The sequence below is a fragment of the Macrotis lagotis genome, chromosome 4 (genome assembly GCF_037893015.1).
Source record: "Macrotis lagotis isolate mMagLag1 chromosome 4, bilby.v1.9.chrom.fasta, whole genome shotgun sequence".
In the NCBI taxonomy this organism is placed as follows: Eukaryota; Metazoa; Chordata; class Mammalia; order Peramelemorphia; family Peramelidae; genus Macrotis; species Macrotis lagotis.
In genome coordinates, this window is record NC_133661.1 from 252,245,091 (window position 1) to 252,270,590 (window position 25,500).

Here is a 25,500-nt window from a genome sequence, read left to right on the forward strand (position 1 = left end):
AAAAAGGAAATGTAATGGGAGAAAGAAAAAGGAGAGGGGGAATAGGCCAAGTTATTTCATATAATAAGTTTTTTTCCTTTACTACAATGAGCTATTGCAATGATATGGAAGAGGGAAGGCGAGGGGGAATGAGGGAACCTTTGATCTCATCAGAGGTGACTAGGAAAGGAAACAGCATATATACTCAATGGGGTATAGACATCTGGAGTAAGAAGGAGGGGGCAGCAGGGGGAAGGGGTGGGATGAGAATAAAGGAGGAGAGGATGGACCATGGGGGGAGAGTGGTCAGATATAACACATTTTCTTTTTTACTTCTTGCAAGGGGCTGGGATTGGAAAGCCTGTTCGAGACCATAGGGCCAGGTGGATGCTGGGCCTAAGGGGTGGTATGGGGGCTCAGGGCCTCTTGGCCCCAGGACCAGGGATCTGTCTGCTGCACCACTCAGCAACCCTACAGCAGAGTCAGAGTGAAAGGAGAGAGAAAATATAGTACATGGTAGTGGAGAAATAAGAAAGGAGGGAGTTGCGATCAGCAATGGCAACATTGGAAAAATATGGAAGAAACTTTTGCGATGGACTTACCATAAAGAATGCGATCCACCCATGACAGAGTTGTTGGTGTTATTTGGGGGAGGGTGCAGGGCAAATGGGGCTGGGTGGCCTACCTGGGGCCACATAGCAGGGTGATCTTTGGGTGTCTGAGCCCGGATTTGGACCCAGGTGCTCCTGGCTCAAGGGCCAATGCTCTGTCCGCCACTCAGCCACCCCTACTATGATTACTATTTTATTTTATTTTGGGTTTGTTTTTTTTTTTGGTTTTTGCAGGGCAGTGGGGATTGGGTGGCTGCATGTCACACGGCTAGGTGATTGTTGGGTCTACGGGGCTTAGATGTGGGCTCAGGTGCTTGTGGCTCCAGGGCTGGTACTTCATCCATTGCGCTACCTGGCCATACCTACAATTACTATTATTTTTTTAATTTAATTTTTTTTGTCTCCCCTTTACTTTATCACCCAAGCAAGTCTATATTCATGGCGGGGGGGGGGGGGAGAGGTTTTTGTTTACTGTTTTTTTTTTTTGCAAGGTAAATGGGGTTAAGTGGCTTGCCCAAGGCCACACAGCTAGGTAATTATTAAGTGTCTGAGACCAGATTGTGCTTTATCCACTACGCCATCTAGCCACCCCTTGTTTACTCTTAAACAAAAATATTTTATTAATGTAAAAAAAAAAAGCATTTGTACAAAATGAGAATTAAAAAAATAAAAAATAAAAAATAAGAAAAAAAAGTATATACACACTAATGCACTGATAGAATGGGGCCAATCATTCTAGACAACAATTTAGAATTATACCCAAATCATTCAGTTGTTCATACCCTTTCCCTCAGAAGGGTATCATTATTTTAATATTTCAAAACAATCAAAGAGGAAGTGTCCTTATATGCAGTTAGAGAAGGGCTGAACAAATTTTGAAATACTAATATAAATACAACTTTTAGAATCATAAAACTTGAGAGCATTGGCAGTTTGTCTTCCTGGTTTTCTTCCTATTTGATCATTCCTCAGTCTCCTTTGCAAGATTTTCCAGGCCATGCCTCAGAGTCCCATAACCCTCTGTCTTGTTCACTTCGTTATTTCATCAGCACCTGTTGCTTCCATCTCTGCTGGTGATAACTAAAATCTTCTCTACATTTAACATCCTTGTTAACCTCCAGACCTATCCAACTATGTATTGGACACCTCAATTTATATTTTCCACATACCTCCAACTAAGTATGTAAGATTCATTATGTTTTCCTTTTTAGATTTTATTTATATTAGGTAATGGGGTTAAGTGACTTGCCCAAGACCACACAGCTAGACAATTATTAAGTGTCTGAGGCATATTTGAACTCAGATCCTCCTGACTCCAGGGCTGGTGCTTTACCCAGTGTCACCTAGCTGCCCCCGATTCATCTTATTTTCCCCAGAAGCCTTCCCCCTTCCAAATTTTCCTTTACTGTCCAAAATGCCATTTCCAGTCATCCAGGCTTCCAACCTAGGTGTCATTCTCTACCCCTTACCCTCACTCCTTTTTCAATGTATTGTCAAGATTTGTCAAGTCTACTTTTTATAATTTCTTGAATATTCTCCTCTGATACTTTCTACCACCTTAGTGCAGGCCCTTATCACCCCATACCTGAAATACTGGAACTATGTTGTTTGGTCTATCTGTCACAAGTCTTTCTATTCTAGTCCATCTACCTAGATGTCGAATGATTTTTCTAAACGTACAGGTGTGTCCAAATCACTCCCTTAATCAGAAAACTTCAGTGGCTCCCTTCTATCACCTGAATTTTGTTTGGTGTTCAATCCCTTTCCCTGTTTCCCAATTCCCCTTTTCAGTCGTCTTATACCTTAAGACACACCCCCACCCAACTCTATAAAAATCACTGGCTGTTTTGGTGTGCCTTTCCTGTCTACTGTCTTCCCTAACTTCCTTAGAGGATTAGCTTAAAATTCCACCTACTAGAGGCCTTTCCTGTTCCCTTTTATTTCTAGTGACTTTCTTCTTTTTGATTATTATTTTGTTTATACTTGGTTTTCCTTAGACAGCTCACTGTGCCTGGCACATCATAGGTACTCAATTTATACTTATATTGACTAAACTCAATTCAGCCTATTGAAAAAGCTATCACTACCATAATACACCCAACAAGTGGACTTTAAGGCTCTGCTTGAAAATTTCAAAGGTATCATTACTTCTAAAATAGTTTCTAAAAGTAAACTTTTAATTACTGTCACAGAATTTATTGAATTCTAGTCCAACTCGTACTTGAGAATCCTTGTTTCTCTTAAAAACTTACTTATCCACAACCTTGAGGAAGCCCATTTCACTTTTGGACAGCTACTTTTGTTAGGAAATTTTTCCTGACATCGATTAAATTAGCTTTTTGCAACATCCACTCAACTACTACTACTACTACTGTCTAGAGCCAATCAGAAGGCTAATTCCTCTTCCATGTGATAACTCTTTAAATAATCAAATAATTTTCATGTCTCCCTTTTCAATTTCCTTTAACTATGATGCCAAAAACTGTACCCAATACTCCAGATTAGGTTGACCAGGAAGAGAATACTGGGAGCTAAGTGCTTCCTAATAAATACAGCCTAAGATTGGTTAGGGGATTTTTTGGCTACAGCTTGCATGCCACTAAAACTTCCAAAGCTTAAGAACATGTGTTTTCTAGTCATGTCCCTCTGCATATTATACTTGTAGAGTTTTTTTGTACCTAAGTGAAAGACTTCATATCCCTGTTTATTAGTTATAAACAGCCCAGTGCTTCAGCTTAGAGGTTCTTAAACTGGGGTCTGTAGATTTCTGGAGATCTATGAAGTTTAATGAGAAAAGAAACACATTTTTATTTTCACTAGCCTCTAGTTGAAATTTAGCAGTTCCTTTGATATACATATAAGCGATGTACATTACATCGAAGTGTTTATACATCACCAGACTGCCATAAGACATCTGTGATATTAAGAATCCTTAACTCTGTCAAAATTCTTTTGGATCCTGTAACCCTCCTAATTTTGTATAAGCTGCGAAATTGATCAACCTATCAGTAAGTCTTGTTAAAATGTCAAACAGAATAGGGTCAAGCTCAGATCCCTAGGGTAATCCACAAAAGACTTGTGACTTTGCCAATGAACTATTAAGCAATTAACAATTATGATTATTAAACCAACCAGCTGATTACATCATTTCCTAATCTACAGCTATCTCCATAAGAACAGTATGACACTTTCAGTTTTGCTAAAATTGAAATATATGATTTCAAAGGCATTCTCATATACTTTGTGATACTGTCCAAAAACGACATAAGGTTGGTTTTGGATGATCTGCAGATGAAACCATGGTGGCAATTTGTCTTCACCAACTATCTCTAAATGATCTATTTTAGGGTATTCACTGACTTCCATCTGAAATCAAAAACAATATTTATGCTTCTCTAGTGATGAGGTGCCTCATTTATGATCTTACAAATAATGACTGATAATGGCTCAATGATCCTGCCAGTTCTTTACAAGCATCTGTCAGATGCTCAAATTATTCTGATAGCTGTGCCTTTAACAACTCAATGTGAAGGGTTTCAATTCCCTGTTGTTCACTTCTCTTGCAGTCTTTTCCCTTGTTAAGACCCTTCTGAGCAGGGCAACAAAAATAATTGAGCAGCTTTGCCCTCTCAGTAGTGATCCCCCATCTGTCCCAAGGCAAGGTGTTATAGTGTAGATAGACTTTCTTAGTAAGTTCACCTGGACAATCTAAATTTATTCCGTGCTTTCACATTCCTTACGTCATGCTGTCATTCATCTTTTTTTTTTTAGGTTTTTGCAAGGCAAATGGGGTTAAGTGGCTTGCCCAAGGCCACACAGCTAGGCAATCACTAAGTGAGACCGGATTTGAACCCAGGTACTCCTGACTCCAAGGCCAGTGCTTTATCCACTACACCACCTAGCCACCCCCATCTGATTTATGTTAAAGACCTTTCACCTTCTGTACATTCAAATAAATGAGTAAATCTTAAGTTGGATGGTAGGAGGTCCTTGTGTATCCAAATTAATTCCTTCAGATTCAGACCAATTCCATATTTTTTTTTCCATTGGAACTGTTTCTTTGGGTCTTCAGAATTTCATTCTTGACATCATCTTTTCTTTCAAGGCAATGGTTGACTTCTCTGGAAGCATTTTTATCAATGGAATGCCTATCAATCATTTCCCAAAATTTGGGCCAGACTGTGTTGATTTCCTCTACTGTCACAAAACCTTGGATGAATGGCCACATCTTTCCAAGCTTCCTAACTATCCATCCCAGCAACCAGTCCCTCCTTTTTAGAGAAAATAAGATCCAGAAAGAATTCCCCTTATTGGTTCTACTATCTTTTACAAGATGAAATTACTACCATGGCAAATCAACAATTTGTTAGTTATTTTTGGAAAGCTGTTCCAGATGTCTGAATTGGAATCCTTCGACACTACTATGTATCATTATGCTAGATTTGTGATATTCCCCAAACTCATCTATTTCTTTTCTCTCCAGATGGTCTATAACATACTTCAGTGAGAAGTAAGTTCTGCTGCTTCTTTGACCTTTGCTGAAATACTCCATATTCCGCCCCCCATCAATGAATTTCTTCAAATAGTTTTCTAAAATGCTGATGAAGATGATGGAGTAGCAAATGATATGGCTAAGTGCATATCCACAAAACTTCTCAAACCAAACCTAAAAAAAAATGCACTGAATCCCAATGGAGAAAACCAGGAAAAAGTCATAATGAATTCTTTGGTCAGCCCAGGGAAATGGATCTGCTGACACTGGGGACCTGGTCAGGTCAGGAACACTTAAAGCATTGTAGAGCACTCTGGTGCCCATGAAGACACTATACACCAGGGCAAGAGAAGTCCCAGATTCATGTGAAGCACTACAATAGGGAATAGGTGCCAACTTGCAACTACTGTCACCCACTACCCACTTCTCAGTGCAAGGCAAACTGGAAAGTGACTGCAGAGGGTGTCATTCTTGGATGTGATAGCCCTAAGCAATGAATGCAGAGAGGAAGTTCAGAAGCAAGCATTAGTACTTTGGCTCAGACCACAGAAGCAAAGTGAAATCTGTTTCGTTATCTAATACAGTCTGCAAAGAAATAAAGAGAACCTGCAATAATGCAGTTCTAAACCAGCAAAACTTCTTAGCTAGCTAATAGGACTGATTCTATTAACATTTTGTGAAATGAAAACTCCCTGGAACATTAAAACCAAAATCCAGAGCTTCTACATCACAGAATAGCACTATAAGCAGTCAAAAAGGCAGAATTCAAATACCAAAGAGCCACACCCAGAATCACAAGTGATTTAAGCAGCTACCACTGTGAAGGAGCAGAAAACTTGGAATATGAAATTTCAACAATACACAGAATTACTGTCAAGAATAAATTACCCGCAAAACAATTATTATTAGTGGTGGTGGTGGGATTTAATGAAACAGGATTTCCAGACTTTCCTGATTAAAAGGCCAGAACTGAATACAAATTCTCAAATTCAAACACAGGAGTTATGAGAAATATGAAAAAGCAAAGAGCAATAAAAAGTCTGAACCCTATTGATAAAATCATAGAGGTAGACTCAGTAAAGGTCTACAAGTAGTTCTATTTTGTCTTGATAGTGGGGAAGAGCAATACCCTGGGGAAAGGGAAGGAGGGAAATAAAGGTTAGGAAAAATTTCACCAGTAATTTTTATATAAGGACAGGAGGAAGAAGGAAAGGACAAATGATACATTTGAATTGCTCAAATGAAGGAATACAAACATGGGTACTGAAAAAACATTTCACAATAGGAAAAGGGGTAGAATGGAGAATTGGGAAGGTAGATTTAAAAAAAAATTCTATAGATCTATAGAACGTTATTAACACCTTTTGGGATAGAAAGAATGGGAATGGGGCGGCTAGGTGACACAGTGGATAGAGCACTGGCCTTGGAGTCAGGAGTACCTGAGTTCAAATCCACCCTTAATAATTACCTGGCTGTGTGGCCTTAGGCAAGCCACTTAACCCCATTGACTTACAAAAACTTAAAAAAAAGGGGGGAATCTGAGGGGGTACCATTAAATTAGGAAATGAATGAATAATCATGGGTTAGGAATGATGGAATACCATTGTGCGGAAGTCTAATTTACCATCTATTGAAGTTTTCAGAAGACTAACTGAAGAAACATGGAGAGCAGAAGAGAATAAGACAAATGAGGAGGAATGAAAAAGAAATTTAAGAAAAATAACTTTACCTAATTGAGAAATTATAATACAGATTTCCAGACAAATAAGGAGAAGATAGGGAGAGCAACTGATAGCTTCAACTTCATTCATGTGAACTGGTTAAAATTAAAAATATATTCAGAGAACTGGGCATAAAAACATTTCATTTGACAGGGAAATAGGCAAAGGGAAGAAAGGAGGAGGTAATTAGGACAGATTTACGGGATCAATCTAAGCACAATAAATTCAAGAATTTACTATTTATTGCTCTTTAGAGGTAGCAAAAAATGGGAACCTGAGAGGCGTACCTATAAATTGGGAAATGGATAAACAAATTTTGGTTTAGAAATGTAACAGGATGCTACTGAAGTCTAAGAAATAAAAGGGAATAATTTCAGGGATTCCTGGGAAGACCTATATGAAATTATTCAGGGTGAAGTAAACAGAACAATGAGAATGATTTACACAAAAACAGCAATACAGTAAAGGCAAAAAACTTTTAAAGAATTAGGAACTCTTATCAATGTGATGACCAACCACAATTTCAGAAGAGTGAGATGAAAGACTTAAGAATTTAGAATCAGGTATTTTTTTTTGACACGGCCAATGTAAGAAAGTTTTTGATTTACTTTTTTCCTTTAGTTCTCAAGTTGGGGCTGAGGATGGGGAGTGATGGGAGGATGAAAAGACAAATTTTGCTAAGGAAAAAAAATATAAAATACAATTAAAAAATTTACAATGGGGGCAGCTAGGTGGGGCACAGTGGATAGAGCACCAGTCCTGGAGTCAGGAGGACCTGAGTTCAAATTCAGTCTCAGAGACTTGATAATTACTTGTGTGACCTTGAACAAGTCACTTAACCCCATTGCCTAAAAGAAAAATACAATGCTATTCTCCTCCCTTTTTACTTATTTAGTGTCTTTTGAATGCAGCAATCCCACCCAGACCCATAGATTCTTGGCTTTCACTCCAAGTTGTCTCTAAGGTCAAAAATGCCCCTTTGTGTTTGAATTTCTAGTTTGTTGCCTGAAGTTTAGACATTTATCAATAGATGAAACCACAGGTTTTACTATTTTTTTTACTGTCTTAACAACAAAAGGGATAGATTCAGATAAACTTGGGAGGTCTTGTATGAACTTGAAGCAAAGGAGTGAGAGCTAGGATGATAATTTGTAAGATATCTACAACACTGTTAATAGAAAATAATTCTGAAAGACCTCTAAGCAATGACTTGGAAGAGATGATAAACCATGCTTCCTACTCCATGGGTGACTTAGAAGTGAAGATGAGACATTTTTAGACACAGCAAATAGGTGGATGTGTTTTGCTTATCCAAGCTATATGAAGAGCTATTATGCGTGTGTGTATGTGGGGACTACTTTTTGGGGGTAGAAGGAGTAATGACACAAAAAAACAAAGAACATCAATGAATCAGAAATAAATGAAGAGCACAAAAGTTCCAAGGAGGACACGGACAAGCAAGTAGAACTGAAACTGTTAAATTTGAATTCTTTTTAAAAGCTATACATAGTAGAAAATGTACATAACAGTTCAGTTTCATAATAAATCCCTTGTTATTTACATATCAAAATGTCCAACTTTATTAAAAATTTCATCTTTTTAAAAAAACTAAGCAAATAGGACAGTTCATCTGGAATAGAGAAGTTAAGAGGAGTAATTTTAAGAAGCCTGAAAAGATTGGAACCACACTGAATTGCTTTAAATACCAAGGAAAAGGGGCGGCTAGGTGGCGTAGTGGATAGAGCACTGGCCTTGGAGTCAGGAGTACCTGAGTTCAAATCCGGCCTCAGACAATTAATAATTACCTAGCCGTGTGGCCTTGGGCAAGCCACTTAACCTCATTGCCTTGCAAAAACTAACAAAAAAAAAATACCAAGGAAAAGAGTATCTCATTTGTATCACAGTCAGTTAATAATGAAACACTCAAAATTCTTCGACAGAAAAAAATGAACATTCTTTGTATGTGCTATTTCAGTGTTAGATATTTATGTTTTTAAGATTATTTCCTACCAATAACAACTAAATAATAATGATACAAGATGGAATAAGCAGTTTTGAGTTCTTTCAGATTGTTTGTAATCTTGGACAAGTTACTTAACTTCTCAGTGAACCAGGATAGAGTTTCTAAGCACAGAATCGGCACATCTGCATTAGCAAAGAGGGTTTTCCTCAACAAATAATTCTGCTCAAAAATAAGATTACACATTGCTAAAATAGTTTCCTAAGAGACAAGGTCTTCACCTCACAGGATTTGAGATATGGAAAGATACAGAAACAAAAAGTTTACTCTCTCCACTAACATTTTTACTATTTGCCATAACTGATGTGTTTTTTTTAACATAGCAGTCCTAGATTCAGGAAAAAAATGTGAAATTTAAAGTGAAAATTTACGATCATAAATTCCAATTTCTCTGAAGTATGTATATTTTTGTGCCAGATAAGGGAATAAATATCACTATCCTCATAAAGGTTATCTAAACCACTGCAAATCATTACACAGCAGTGACAGACAGTACAGGATGAATATTCAGTTATCTTCATTGTTAATCTAGAATTTTCTACTGGTATCTCTATTATTATAGTGACTTAATTATAACAAAGATCCAGTTAGCTTTTACACATTCTCATAAGCGATCAAATGACATTAATTTATTTGTAAAGTGCTATAAAGGGTTATAGAATGACTGTCTTCTTAGTGATACAAACTAATTTTTTAAATCACTCTTCACTGAAAGAAATCTCCTAGATTAATTGCCCCGTTTAATGCAATAATTAAAATCTTGGTAGTATTACCCTTAAGATGACAAGACTGGCAAACTTTTTCTGGCTGAGTCTCACTGGTTCATGGGAACAAAGGGTACAATCCCCAAAAGTGAGTTTATGAGTTTGGGGTTTGAGCCTAGGCGGTCTAGCAACATGTTTTGAAAATTAAGACAAAGGTGGATCAGGCTCTAAGAAACTGATCCATACTAAATTCATAAAGGTGACATATAACTGGAATGCCAGTTTTCAATGGCAGGCATATTTGGCATGATGGTTGAGAAATTTATAATTACAAATTTACAAAGACCATAAAAACATTAGTTTACCAATCTCATTTTGGGGGGGGGGGCAATTGGGCTTAAATGACTTAAACAGGTTCACACAGCTACTAAATGACTGAGGTTGGATTTGAACCCAGATCCTCCTGACTCAGTGCTTTATCTACTATACCACCAAACTGTCCCCAGTTATCTCATTTTACAAATGGTTTTGAGTGGTAGAAGTTAAGACTATTATTAAGACTATCAAATCAATGTTCTTTCCTATATTTTATCATGTTATTCAGAAAGCTGCTTGGTGAGGAATTAAATCAGAACAAGTGGAGTTCAAAATATTAAGAGGTATTTCTATTAAACCATGTTAGACTACCCAATGAATTTTATTTCTTCATTCTACAGATATTTTGGTCTAGTTGTACTATGCAAAACTCAAATACCCTCTTCACTATTTACAAGTCTCCTTGTCTCTGACAAAATCCTGAAGGGTAAAGTTAGAGTAGAGAGAATAAATAATTTTTTGTTGATTGAAAACTTTTTCTGAAAAAAAAAAAAAAACCTAAAAAATTCTTACTTTCCAAAATATCTTCTATTAAGACTACCATAAGCTCCTCAACTAGGAGAAATGAAATGATTTTCTAAAGGCAATACAACTTAATTCTTGAAACTTGCCCGTGAACTACATGACCAAGATGAACTCTGAGGGCAAGGGATACATCTTTGGATACCCACCCAGTAAAGAAAGTTAGCTAGCTGGAAAAAAAATTTATCAAGGTCTATATATGATGGGCATGATAACATTAGATTACACCTTAATCTTCCTTCAGTTACATTTCAAATTACAAGCATAGAACTTTTAAAAGATAGTAGAATCTCTTAAACAGCAGTGAAACAGCAACATGTTCACAATCTCTCTCAAGATACATTACTTTCTGGAAAAATTTCCACAGATGTCGCCCCACAATGATTTCTATTTGAGAGCACTACTTAACCTTGACCCTAAATTCGGGTAGAATGTTCTATTGGCATTGAAAGCAGCAACTAATGCACAGCTAATTAGTTTCCAGCTATCCTTTCTCAATGAAAGTTGAAGGACATCAATTAGGGAGAGGGAGAGAGAGAGAGAACAAGCATTTATTAAGTGTCCACCATAAGCTAAACACTTAATATCTTATTTGATCTTCACAGCCCAGTGAGGTAGGTGCTATTATTATCTTCATTTATGATTGAGGCAGACAGAGGTAAAGTGTCCGGGGTCAAAAACTTGATTCAACAAATGTTTAAAACTTATTATGTACAAGTATAGTGTGAAATACTAGGGACACAAGGATTAAAATGTCCTTTTGAAAATGTCTTTAAAAATGAAAATCTGAGTGAATGACTGCTGGGGAAGCAGAGAATCATAAAGATAGCTCCATACTTATCTGAACTAAAATAACAATAGTTTAAATCAAAAGCAACAGTGTAGTTATGTTTTTAAACATTACTTTTTCCTTTTTAAAAAAGGCGGGGGAATCTCTCCTGTAATTGTAAAATGGGCATTTTAATCCCTGAAAAAAGGCTAATAGAATCATCTAAATGAAACTGATTCACATCCTAACTTAATTTTTAATATCCAAGTGTAGACTTTTGTTGGACTAATTAGCAAACCTTTCATATGGCCTGACCCAGCAATCCTACTACTGGGAACACTTTCATAGTGGTTTTTTGGGGTTTTTTTTTTTTTAGGTTTTTGCAAGGCAAATGGGGTTAAGTGGCTTGCCCTAGGTCACATAGCTAGGTAATTATTAAGTGTCTGAGACCGGATTTGAACCCAGGTACTCCTGACTCCAAGGCTGGTGCTTTATCCACTGTGCCACCTAGCCACCCCCATAGTGTTTTTAATAAGAATAAAAAAGACATACTTAAGAGGAAATATTTATGGAATTACTTTTCTTTTTTTGCAAGGCAATGGGGTTAAGTAGCTTGCCCAAGGCCACACAGCTAGGTAATTATTAAGTGTCTGAGGTCGGATTTGAATTCAGGTACTCCTGACTCTAGGGCCAGTACTCTATCCACTGCGCCACCTAACAGCCCCTTAGAATTATTTCTAATAGCAAAATTGGGAAATTCATATATGCACAACCAAATAAACTGTAATACTGTACCACATGGAATGGCAAATGTGAAGAACTCGGAGACACATGCGAAGATATGTATAAAGGAATGCAAAGTATACAAAGCAGAAAAATGTTTTGGTAGCCTGCTAACTATTCCTCATTTGGCATAGGCTGTGTCTGTGACAGGCACTCTATAGATTTATTTATCTCAGAATCTCTAATTTCCTTTAAGGCTTAAACTCAAGTGTTGCCTCTTAATCAAATCCTTTTCCACCAGTTTTTCTCTCTTCTTCCTGAAATTAACTATTTTTACTTGTGAACAGAATGAAAAATCACATCTTCACTCCAATAGAATATCATCAGAATCCTGCATTTCCTGGCAAACAGAAGGCACTAAATAAATCATTGTGGAATTGAACTGACATAGAAAGAATACCTTGTAGCATGGCAGTGGAAAGCCTCCTGGTTCAGAAATCAAAGGACTTAGATTTAAAGCTCACTTCTGACATTTATGATCTATGTGAATGTATGCAATTCACAATCTCCCTGGATTTGGGAAGTTAGAATTGGTAATCTTTGAGGTATCTTCTAAATTTAAATCTACAATCATATCATCATACATAATTACAACAAGTTGTTAGAAATTATTCAAGATCTTAAATGGCAACAAATTGAGATAAAAAATAGGCAAATATGAAATTAACTTATACAGCAAACACCTTCCTTTTAAAGGATATAAGACTACTAGAGGGTAAAGTTTGATTCATCACAACTAAAGTAACAATGTTGTTACTTTACAATGTTTGAAGGAATTGTGTCATTGGGGATTCACCTGGAAATAAAATGAAATGGAGGAACTATGGGAATACATTGAAAAAGTATCTATCAAATTTTTTTAAAAATATGCTTCTTCAGAAATTGCATATTTAAAATATCTTTTTAAGATGTCAAACTAGAGGGAGAAAAAGGGTATAGGTAACAAAAGTCAAGGTTTACAGAAAAGTTATACTAATTTCTATAGTAAAACTAAAAGTAATGTAACTGATAAAAACTCATGAAGTGATGAATATTACATGGTCTACTGAGAAAGACAACTCAGCAAGTCCAATCCATTCATAGAAAACCGAATGCATATTTCTCTGGATCAGGTGTGTCCAACCAGTGGCCTGTAGGTCACATGCAAACCTCAAAGCCCATACTTTATTATATTTTATTATTATACTTATTTGCAATATGGTTACGCTGTAGTCATAAATAAATATTAAATTCTATATGCAGCCCCTTAATAAGTTTTTATTGGGCGATGAGGCCTAGAAGAGCTAAAAAGTTGGACACCCATGCTCTGGAAACTATCAAAATAAAATAATATACAATACCAGTCATAAAGCATGTTAAATAATATTTAAAAATCTACCTCTAAATAAGTTTTTCGTAGTGTTGACATTTTTAGAGACTTATTGTTTATATTAAAATTTTTTTCAATTATTATTTTCAAAACTCCTAGATGCTTCATATTTTCATATATATACAGTTTTTTTGACTGCCAATTTTCCATTGAATATGAAGACAACATTTCTAGAAGGGCAATAATGCAGTAAGTACTGAAGGGAAAGATAAATGTACTTTGAATAGAATGATACAGATGAAAAACAAATTTAAATAGGTTAAAAAAAACAAGATCTTTTAAATCTTCTAGAATAAAATTTGAAACCAACCTATTAGACCAATGAATGAGACAATTCTCCAATATAATAACGATGTTAAGGGAGCATGAATTTAACTATTACCCAAGTAGTTTTTATCACTGAAATGGGACAAAAGTTGAAGAAAGAACAGATAAGAAAAGAGATCCTTTCTGGAGTTGTTTTTTTTTTTTGGTAATTAACAAATGATATTGGACTTCTTCCTTAAGTTATCACCTAAAGAAACCAGAATTTAAAACATTATAAGAATAAAGGCATTTCCACACATGTAAAGGAGGTCCACCCAAAACAAGGTATTGCTTCTATCTTTACTAAATGCCCATAAAATGGTCATGAAAACCCCACACTCATCTCAATATTTTTAAATTAAGTTTTTTAGTCTGCACCACACAATTATAACATGATGCCATTTATTTAACAAGACTCTGAAAGAATCTGAGTCCCCAGATCAAATATATACATTTTTTAATATTCGAAATATTTACATGGTGGAACCTTTTCACGTTCCCATTTGTTAAGAACAGTGTTTTCAAATGTCCCCTCAAGATGAAAGAAATCTAGTAACACAGGGTCACAGTTATGCTTTTTCTAAACGGTCAACCTGTTTTGCTCCCTGGTAAAGTTCTGTCCTATAGACAAGCCCATGGTATGTCTTTATGCACATCATCAGATTTTTAATCTGGATATATAGAGGTAAAACAAAGTCACCATTTATGTATCTATCTATATATATATATTTTTTTAAAAAAGGGTAAGCCATACAGTCTCCTTACAATTTAAAAAAAAGGAAAAGAAAAATTAAGAATGGTTAAAAATGAATGCCAAAATGTTTTCTAACCTGTTATGTTCAAATCTATTAATGTTTTTCTCCTGCTCCTCCCAATAGTGAAATTGGTTTTGTCTTTTTTTTTTTTTAAAAAAAAGATGAGAGGTGATTACAAGGAGATGCTAAATGGAGCTATAATAGTTAAAGCCAATGAATGTAAGAAATAATGTGCTTTAGAAATTAATGATCTGCCTAAAGAAATGTAAAAGCCCTGCATAACTCATTCTCCCTAAAGAGAAAAATTGAAGGAGACAGCTTAAACAGGAGAACCCCATCCTGTTCAACAGAATGTTGCACCATAATAAATTCCCATGCATTGGGACACTGACAAGTCAATTGTCCAAGACATTTAGATTGGCACAATATCACTGCTTTCCCTTTAGGATCCTGAATCATGAAATGTTTAAGGCAGCTGCCCCTAAGACAAATGAAGAGGAAAAAAATAAGACGTTGAAACATTCATTCACTCTCATACACACATAGTTTAGAGAAGTGTGGATTGCCCACTTGACACATTCTTACAGTCTAATTTAAGTTTTATATCTTAAACAGGACTTGTCATTTCTGATCAGGTTTTAAATTAAAAAGGGCATGGGGGAGGGTATAAAAGATGGCTGATACTCTTGCAATAAAAAATGATTATCTTGGTTTTCTAACTAGTACAATTCAACATTAAGTGCAATTTTGCAAAAGAACCAGGGAGTCATTTTAATATTTACAAGGAACAAATTAGCAGAACAAGATTATCAGAGAGGCGTTGTACAGTAGCTGCAGCTTATAAAACATACCAGTAATTGTACCTGGTGAGTTATAAAGAGAACCAATGTAGGATTCAGATAACTCTATAACCGAGGGAGAACAGAAGGTTCTTAACAGAGCAGAGGACCGAAAATTTTTTTCACATTTTCTACATTAAAAAAAATTACAGATCTCACAAGTGTCTTTGAGGACAGATAAAATTCAAAGTCCTTTGAATGGCGGAAAAGGGGGAAAAAATTTGAAATGGAACCTAAATGTAAAAACAGTTTTACTTCACAAGACCAATTTTCTTGGCTTCAGTTTCATATATCAATAATCTCCACATTTTGACTATAAAAACTTCTGCTTCTTCATCTAGTACCTAAAGGAGAGAGAAAAACAATTTTTGATTAAAACAAATAATCACTACCACTTTGCATTTTTTTTTTAACAAGGCAATGAGGTTAAGTGGTTTGCCCAAGGCCACACAGCTAGGTAATCATTAAATGTCTGAGGCTGGATTTGAACCCAGGTACTCCTGACTCCAGGACCAGTGCTCTACTGACTGCGCCACCTAGCTGCCCCAACCACTTTGAATTATAATGACAAATACAAGTAATTTTATTGGCAAAGCATGAAGAAGTATGCACTGAAATGTTTATTGCTAGCTATAATTTAAGGACAAAAAACTACTTAAGCGGAACTTAGAATAAAATGTGAGACAGGATCTCTTCATTCATGGGGAATCTAATCCCTGTATATATATATTCCTTCTACAGACACAAACTGCAACTTAGTTAAAACTTAATAAATGGTCCATGATAGTGACTGTGCTCCCATAATTCATTACCCTGTGGTCAACCTTGTCAGGAGGCTCTTATCTCAGGCAAAAGACATTCCAGTTCAGTTAACCTGGCAGAATCTTTAAGAACTTCATTGTGTAATTGGTTCTATACATAAGTAGTAAACTGCTGAAGACATTATTGACAATTTTTAACGAGACACAATACTTAAGAATTTTGGATTATGGGCCTTCCTCGCAACTGACAAATTTTAACAGTACAACTTAGAAAACAATTTAAATATATAGAAAAATACTATGTTATCTGTTGCAAAGAGAAGCCTTTAAAACTTATCCACAAACGAAGAGTCATTACTACTGCCAATTCAGGATGTCTTTGCTCAAAGCATTCCATCTATATTTTCCATTTGCTTCCATGAAATCCACCAAAAAAAATTAAGTAATGTTATTATCTATTTGGCAGAAGACAGAAACAGAACAGTTGACAACTTAAGATGACAACTTTTATCAGCAATAATGTCTTTTCCTATCTGCTGGGCAAAAATTATTCTTTTTTGAAAAATCATGCTTGTCAACCTGTCGTCTTTTACTATTGAGAATGAAATTCATACTAATGAAATTGCCAGGCTTACGTATAGATAAGTAGATAATAAAGCCAAAGGTCATTTTATTCATACAAACTAGAAACAGATGACCCAGCAAATTAAATCATCAGACAAAACCAAAACCATTTTTGGTTTCCAATTCAGTAACCTCCCCTTTCAAAACAACTTTTGCTGGAGATGCTATGAAAATGTCACAAATCTCAGTATTTTTTTCCTTCATTTTGTCCTCAACCAGAAGTATTATAGGCAAAGGCAAGCTGGAGAAATAACACATGATCAGAAAACAATGAGGTCACAAATAAATGAGAACTGACTGAACTGATACAGCCTAAAACTATATTTGTGTACCACTGCATGATACTAACTCAAGAAATTTCATTAACTGAAGGGCACCAATTGGAGCAGTAATTTGATCAGGTTTATTATTAAACTGACTGATTTGACTGATTGAAAAAAAAAGAAATCCCTGACTCTAGCATTGCACAATGATGCTTGAGGCAAATCTGCAAGCAGCTTTAAAAAAAACTTCTTTGAAAAAAACATGTCGGGGCAGCTAGGTGGCATAGTGGATAAAGCACCGGCCTTGGAGTCAGGAGTACCTGGAATCAAATCTGCTCTCAGACACTTAATAATTACCTAGCTGTGTGGCCTTGGAAGCCACTTTAACCCCATTTGCCTTGCAAAAACCCCATGTCATCAAACAGTGCAAGGATGTTCAAAGATGGAAATTTTGTGACACCAATGAAATGGGAAACGTAGAACATAACTAGATAAGGAAATCCAACTTACCATGGCAACATCATCTAATATACTTTGTGGTGAACTATGAGCCATAACCTGAAAGAAACACAAAACCTTTAGTCTGAAAAATCTGAAGAGAAAATACGATAATAAGGTTAGTGATTTTAATATAATCTCTAAAGCAATTTAAAGGTGTTCATAAAAAAATACACACACACACACACACACACACACACACACACACACTTATTTATTTATTTATTTATTATGCACTCCATATCTGATTCTAGGCCAGTGCTTAATGATGATATAAGCAACATAAATGCAAGAAAACATTCACTATGAATATATTTCATGTCAAGAAGACTCTAGAAATGAATCATGAGCACTCAGTATTCCTTGAAATGCCACTTAGAATAATACATTTTTAAACCATAAATTTAAATTTAAGTATTTTATAAATATTTATAACAAATGAAATATAATATTCATAAAAAAGTCATATTCTTAAAGTCTTCAGTTGAATCATCAGGAGGAAAAGTAGAAATATTCAAGTTATTAAATCCCAGTTCTGGGAAATTCCCAATTGGGGATGCAGTACTTAAGCAATTAAGAGAAGATAAATTTTTCAAAAACAGGTTCAGAAATATTGACCCTAATCAAAACAAAAAACCAATAGTAGGCAACACAGTATAATAGAAATACAATGGTTCTACACGTAGAATTCCAAGACCAATTCTATTATCTTAAGATTGAGTAGATCTCACATTACTGAGAGATCTCCTCTGTATTAAGTTCAAATGTTTCATTATGTTTACTTTTTCTAGACAGACACTGAAACTGGAATCTGAAGATCTAGGTTTCAGTCCTAGCTCTACTCTCAGAGAAACAAGAACCTATAGCACTCCTTAACCTCTGATGGTCACTGTCCTAATTAATAAACTAGGTATACACTTGTAATTAACTATAGATCACTGAGTGGTTGGGAGAACCAATTAAAATAATATATGTAAATTACTATGTAACTATAAAGTCTTATATCAATTCAAGCAGTTATCACAGGTGTATTTTAATACACAACACAAAAAAACTTCATTCTACTGTTTTTTAATGTCAAGGCACCAACAGATGAAAAAAAAAGTTCATATTAGCTCCATCTTGATCTCATCATCTAAACAGACAGATATAAAAATGCCAATTTGCCCTCCTATGCCATTTGTCAGTCTTAGAGAGATAGTTCTGCTTTTATTGTTGCAACTATATCTTGCTAACGCAAAATAAAACTTGTTAATTAACACCTAGCACAGTGTCTGGAATGTATTAAATGTTTAGTATTTTTTTTTAAATTTATTTAAGGCTATGAGGTTAAGAGTGACTTGTCCAAGGTCACACAGCTAGCTTATTATTAAGTGTCTGAGGCCAGATTTAAACTCTGGTACTCCTGACTCCAGGGCCACGGACTGTATCCAATGTGCCACCTAGCTGCTCCATAATAATTGTTTGCTAATTATTATCTTGGCTAAACCATTTCTAGGTCTATAACCCAGAGGGAAAGGTCCCATATGGTACCAAGAATATTTTGAGCAGTTCTTTTTGTGGTGGGTAAAAAACTGGAAACTGAGGGCGTGCCTATTAAATGAAGAATAACTGAACAAATTATCCCTTATGAATGTACTATTATTGTCCTGTAAAAAATTATAAAGAGGTCAGTTTCAGAGAAACCTAGTAAATTTATATGAACTGATTCAGAATGCAGTAAGCAGAACCAGAAAAACAACTGATATGTAACAACACTGTGAAGACAAACAATACAGGAAGACTTGGAAACTCTAAGTAAGACAATAACTGCCCATGATTCCAAAGGATTCATGACGAAACATGCTATTCATTTTCTGACAGAGGGGTAACAGATTTGGTATATAAACTGAGATAGTTATAGATATGAATATATAGTTATATTTTTGACATAGCCAAAGCAGTCATTTCTTTTGCTTGACTTTACACAGTTGCTACAATGGTTTTGTTTTTATTTTTCAGTGGGATTGAGTGTAGGGGAGAGAGGGAGTTTTAAAAATTAAAAATAGTAATAATAAATAAAACTTGTCTGAAAAGAGAATGGTTGTATCCTTAATCATATGAGGACCCAAACAATTTTTTGTGGGAAAAAATTAGTTTCTCAACTGCAGCTGGAGACTAATACATTCATGTCTCAACAACATTACATCAAAGGCAGCAGACCTGGACAATATTGTAATCACATACTGCTTCCTATTTCTTATTACCATACAGAAAAAAAGAACACAGGGCAGTGTCCTACCATTCTGCTCTCTTGAACCCTTGGAATGCATGTACCTTTTTAGAGTGTGCTGGTGGGGATTGGTGGTCAGAATAAAGCCAAAGAAAGCTTGCATGGCATATTGGAGTAGCTATCAAATGCCTTGTTTTGGCACAGTAGTGACAAAGGCAGAGCACAAGCTCCGGCAGATCCATTTGAACTCAAAAAGGTAGCCTTGCTAATTTCAGAGAAGTCATCACCAAGTTAGCCGCAAGGTGATCAATTTTTCAACAATTCTTAAAGACCATCTTCAAAATCTAAGATTATAAATTTTGGATACTTGAGTCTTGATATGAAAAAAAAGAGTAGAGCACTAACCTTAGAACAAACAAAATCAACTAATGTGGCTTCTTCTTCACCTATATATTCAATGATTTTCTTATTAATCCATGGTCTAATTCGACGTTCCATTAATGTCTGCATTAGAAAAAAATAATGTTTGAATTGTTTCAACATTTGTATCCTCAACATACTATTTATTATAGATGAAATACTAGTAGATGAAACCACATTAGAACTCAGGCTAAAAAGTAATATTTGTAATGAACAACCATATTAAAATACTAAAATTGCAAATAATTTACTAATAATGAACTGACCTATAAACCTAGCTTCTAATAAGGTTGAAAATGGAAGAAAATTAACAATAGGAAACTAATATACATTTTTTCAATGATATTATGAAATGATCAAATATTATTCATCAAGAACCTTGCTCCATCAATAATTGTACATTAGATGCACTGGGGAAATGTTCCTTTCTCCTGTCCCAACATCTACAGACCATTTCTTCCCCGGGTCTACCTGTTCTCAGCAGGATGCCTTTTCTGCCCTTTGGATACCTTCATTGAAGGAAGCCCAAAGACCCAGCCCACTGTTCCCCTTGTGCACATTACAGTTCCACCAGTAACTGGTTGTGAACTAATAACATAGCATTGTTCTTTTCTTGGCCTTCCATTTGCCACGAAGCTGAAGCATTCTTAATAATGCTTGCTACCCTAATTTGAATTCATCGAACAAAGGGATTACTTCACTTCAATTTTTATCTCCAGTTCTTAGTACAGAACAATCATTTAATATACATTTTTCCATCCATTCCATCCTTGATCATTTCATCTAATTTTCTACCCCAGTAAGAATATGGATGTTTACATACATACTCTTCTTCACAAATTATGGAAAGAATCTTGAGAAACTAAAGTACCACCTAAGACTTTTTTTATCTAACCACCATTCTCACAAGCATACATTATGTATAAGACACACTATTCAATCTTCTCTACAAACACCACTAATTAAAATCAAAAGAGCTTGACTGATCAAAGTCATAAACATAATAAAATTTTAAAGTTATAACTCACAGAATCTACAATAGACCAATCGAGGGGATATGCAAAAAGCTCAGGTTTAGCTGTTGGAATTTTCTCAATGAGACTTTTGATATGTTTGCGCTTTTCTTCTGTGTTAACAGTGCCTTTGGTGGAACTTTTATCATCTTCACCATAATCTAAAGGAACAAGTTTCCTTTTCCGGGGTACATCATCACTGTCTTCATCTTCAAATTTGTTAAAGACACTATCCACAGGGAGCTTCTTCCTCTTTACAGCATTAGGCTGGCCAGGACTATTGGAAGCACCTAAAAAATAAAAAAAGATGACTTAGTCATCTCCAGCAAAAATATTTTCAATTATCTTAATCTATAACCTACTATCCCTGAACACATATTATCACAGCCTGTCACAATTCTCACAGACAGATCCAATAATATCAGGGCTGTGACATGGACCTCTCTGGATGTCAGATAAAGCCCATGCACCCCTTCTCATACTGTTTTCAAGTAGAATTATATTTTTCATTTCTCTGAGTTTGAAATGCCCAAGTAAAATTACAAAAATAGTGAAATAGAAGAGCATTTTGCCAATGAACTTAAAATGAAAAGCCATCTCTAAACAATTCTTTAGTAAAGGATAAAATTATCAGGTGTGGCACTGATATTCTTTAATTTTTTTGATCCTTTATTCTAAAAGATCAACACATACCCAGTTTAAGACTTAATCCTATTTTTGGCCTGTGTTCCTCAGGTTGCTGTTGATCAGGTGAGTTTTCATGGGGAATGATAATACCACAGGGAGATTCATCCCCAGGAGTATTGGGGGTTGCATTGCCACTAGCAGATGAAACTGATGGGGCTGAGCTGATGGGTCGCAAGGTTGGTTTAAGACAAGGTTTTTGCTCTGGCTCCTCCTCTTCTTCTATAGGCTCTTCACGTTTTTCTTCTTTCTCTTGCTTTTCTTCTTCTTCTTCCTCAGACTCTGGCTCCTGCTTTATTTGTGGCTGTCTGCGCCTTTCAGCTTCTTGTTCCATCTGTAACCGAATTAAAAACCTGGATTAATGTGAATGAACTGCAATAAGTACAGAATTTAAATTCTCCCTTCTACAACGAAACATTTGAGGCAAGAATTTTTGCAAAGCAATCATTTTCCATATTAGATAATCTGAAAATATTTACTCTCCATACAAGAAACAATGCTAAACACTGCACAAAATATAAAACATGAAGTACCTCTTTTAGTATGGTGATCCTGAGGAGGACAAAGCAATTATGTATTCAAACTTTTATTTAGAAATTCAATGAGATGATAAATATTGGAGGGCACTAAGACACTGATGCATTGTTAATCGAATTGAGAACTGATTCAAAAAATTCTGAAGAGAAATTTGGAACTATGCCCAAAGGATTATAAAACTGCATATATTTTAATCCATAAATAACACTACTGAATCTGTATCTCAAAGAACTCATAAAAACGGGGAAAGAACCCACATGTAAAAAACTATTTATAGCAGCTCTTTATGTGGTGGCAAAAAATTAAGACATTAGGGGATGTCATCAATTGGGAAATGGCTGAACAAGTTGTGGTATATGAATGTGATGGAACACCACTATTCTATAAGAAATGATGAACAGGATTTCAAAAAAACCTAGGAAGACTTGCATGAATTGATACTGAATAAAGTAAATAGAAATAATGTAAGAGCAACATGGTGTGATGTTCCACAGCAACAACTATATGATAATTGCTCTTCTCAGAAATACAGCGATTGAAGATAACTGTAAAAGACTTGTAATGAAAACAAGCATCCACATTCAGAGAAAGAACTATTGATTCTGAATGCAGATCAAAGCATACCATTTTCCCTCTTGGTTTTTTCTCTTGATTTTCTCCTTTAATTCTGATTTTTCTTTTACATCAAGACTAATATGGAAATACAGATTACATATGCACAATCATATTAAACATATCAGATTGTTTTCTGAGTTTTTTGGGGGAGGAAAAGGAGAGAGGGAAAAATTTCACAAAGAACATTGAAAACTATTTCTATATGTAATTGGAAGAAAATAAAAATACTGTTAATAGGAAAGAAAATTACTGGGGAAAAAGGTCAAAAATATTAAATTCAGTGAACCATACATTATAATCTCAACTAAGCTATCCATGATCAGTTCTTGCTTACCAAGGATCTAGAGTTACTAGAGTAACTACATATAATGCATACAACAGATATATATGCTGGATGACTCTACTATCCCAAGAATAGTACAGCCTTTCAAAATTTCTCTTCAAAATCATCTAAAAAGTACTATTTTTGAGGATCATGTGAATTCTATAAAGTCAATTTTTACAAATAGAAACTATTCTTAACTTTTTTAGAAACAAACAGTAGGACATGAAAGACAGACATAGTAACTTCAATTTCCTCATTTGTAAAATGAGCTATATTAATAGTTTAGTTACCAGAGAGGATAGTACTTTGTAAGTGCTGCATAATATGAATTTTTATAATTGCAAAGAATGCAACCTGCATCATTGCTGTTAACCATACATTGAATTCTTAGTTGATTTCAGTTAATGAGGGAAAACTTAAAACATATAATCTCAGGGGGTGGCTAAGTGGCACAGTGGATAAAGCACCACCCTGGAGTCAGGAGTACCTGAGTTCAAATGTGATCTCAGACACTTAATTATCTAGCTGTGTGGCCTTGGGCAAGCCACTTAACCCCATTTGCCTTGCAAAAACCTAAAAACAGAAACAAAAGATATTATCTCTTCTCAAATATTCCAATTTCTTTCTTACTCTTTGGAGCTCTGCATCTGGGTCTGGGTGTCCTTCTGCCAGAAGACGCTGTCTTATTTCTTCTAATTCCTCCTTTTCTCTCTTCCTATCTCGTTCATCTGCTTCCATTTCTTTCTCCCTGTCACGAAGTCTTTTCTGAAGTGCACTACCCCTATAAAAGAGAAGAATCTCAATGGAATAGGTATTTTTCTTCTAAAACTAATAAGCAAATAGCATAAAGTTTTCAAATAACCCTATCTTCCAAATAAAAACAAAAGATATATTCCCAAGAATAAGGGTCAGATAATATTCAAATATTTCCCAAAACACCTAGCTGAGTCCATCAAATATTAACACTTATTCATTGACAAGCACCATAAAGAATAAGACTTCTTAAAGCTAATCTATATTAGGAAAAAAAACTAATCTGATTTTTAGAAAGCGACATGGTTTTCAGTCATCAGTGAAAGAGGAGACCTTTCTTGTCTGACTAGGAATATAACATATCATGATTTTACTTTCCTCTAGCTCTAAGGCAGAACACATCAATACTATGAAAATAATCAGAAGTTTTCAATAGCCTATAACCTTAAGCTCACTGCATTTTTATTAGTAACAAAGTTCCCATAACCTTATCTGAACAATGAAATTTTTCTTCTTGGGAATACTCCCAAAAGGAAGTGGCTTTGCAAGACAGAAAATTGAAACAGTGGATAATAGAGCAATTTCAACAATCCTGTAAAACCGACCCTGCCTTTGATTTGGTTATACCCTTGACTTTAACTAAGATTACCCTTATCAGTAACATAATGAACATGAAACTCAAATGTGATACCATTATGGATTATAACTTATACTGTTCTATTTGCTACAATGAACAGTAATCACATTAAGAGTACCAGAAAATCTGCCACCTTCCTCCTTTCATGAGAGGAAGGACACAATGGGTACATAATGCTACAATGTCAGAGATGCTCCTGGTTGATGTGTCAGCAAGGAAAATCAAAAGGTATCAAAAATAAAAAACCCATGTTAAGAAATCTGTCAAATATTCTGAAATATAGATTGGAAACCTAGCCGTCAAAGTTATAGAAGGAAGCCCTCTGACTTTTTATAGGCAAGGATAAAAGTCTGTTTCAAGCTCAAGCAACAGTTTCCCACATGGTTATTATGCTCAAATTTTTCAAAACTTTATTGTCAAAGTTCTGTATAAATCCCTAAGTTTCCCTGGGAAAACAAAGCTCATTTTAATTAATTTTTAAGTAGTTGGGAGTATAAATCTTATTCAGGAAGATTACTTACCTATAATATTTAGGATCATCTCTGTCATCATCATAATCTTCCAAAAATTCTTTTAGTCGTTTGGCTTCTTTTGCCTTCAAAATAAACCACACACACATACATATAATAAAACGTTTACAATTACCATAAGACCTCATGGATCTATATTTTAACTCCAGTTCTGATTAGACCAAATCAATTTATATTTATTTTTCTAAATTGAATCAGATCAGAAAATGCAGAGGTAACAACAATGAAATGAGAGTCATGCTTTACTATAAGATTTTTTGAAATTATAGGGAACTTAGCTAAATACAGGATTGGACATCGAAGTCATTTGTAAGGGGTCTACTTAAAAGCAATGCTCACTAATTTTATCAGTAAAATAGAGCTTGCACTTTAGAATCACACTT

General features: G+C 35.1%; 1 protein-coding gene across 5 annotated transcripts in view; it reads right to left on the minus strand.

Annotated features, from left to right (window-relative positions):
- Positions 1-1,562: 1,562 nt before the first annotated feature.
- The window catches only part of RBM25 (RNA binding motif protein 25), a 59,053-nt gene continuing 35,115 nt past the window's right edge, over positions 1,563-25,500 (minus strand). For 3 of the 5 annotated variants that reach the window (XM_074235787.1, XM_074235785.1, XM_074235783.1), the window contains 7 exons: positions 25,109-25,182; positions 23,828-23,978; positions 21,730-22,054; positions 21,052-21,326; positions 20,009-20,107; positions 17,404-17,451; positions 1,564-15,589 (listed from right to left, as the gene is read on the minus strand). In XM_074235787.1, the coding sequence (XP_074091888.1) occupies positions 15,497-15,589; positions 17,404-17,451; positions 20,009-20,107; positions 21,052-21,326; positions 21,730-22,054; positions 23,828-23,978; positions 25,109-25,182 (1,065 nt within the window). In that variant the 3' untranslated portion in view covers positions 1,564-15,496. Of the gene's footprint in view, positions 15,590-17,403; positions 17,452-20,008; positions 20,108-21,051; positions 21,327-21,729; positions 22,055-23,827; positions 23,979-25,108; positions 25,183-25,500 lie in introns of all 5 variants that reach the window. The other 2 variants (XM_074235784.1, XM_074235786.1) reach the window with 1 other exon arrangement.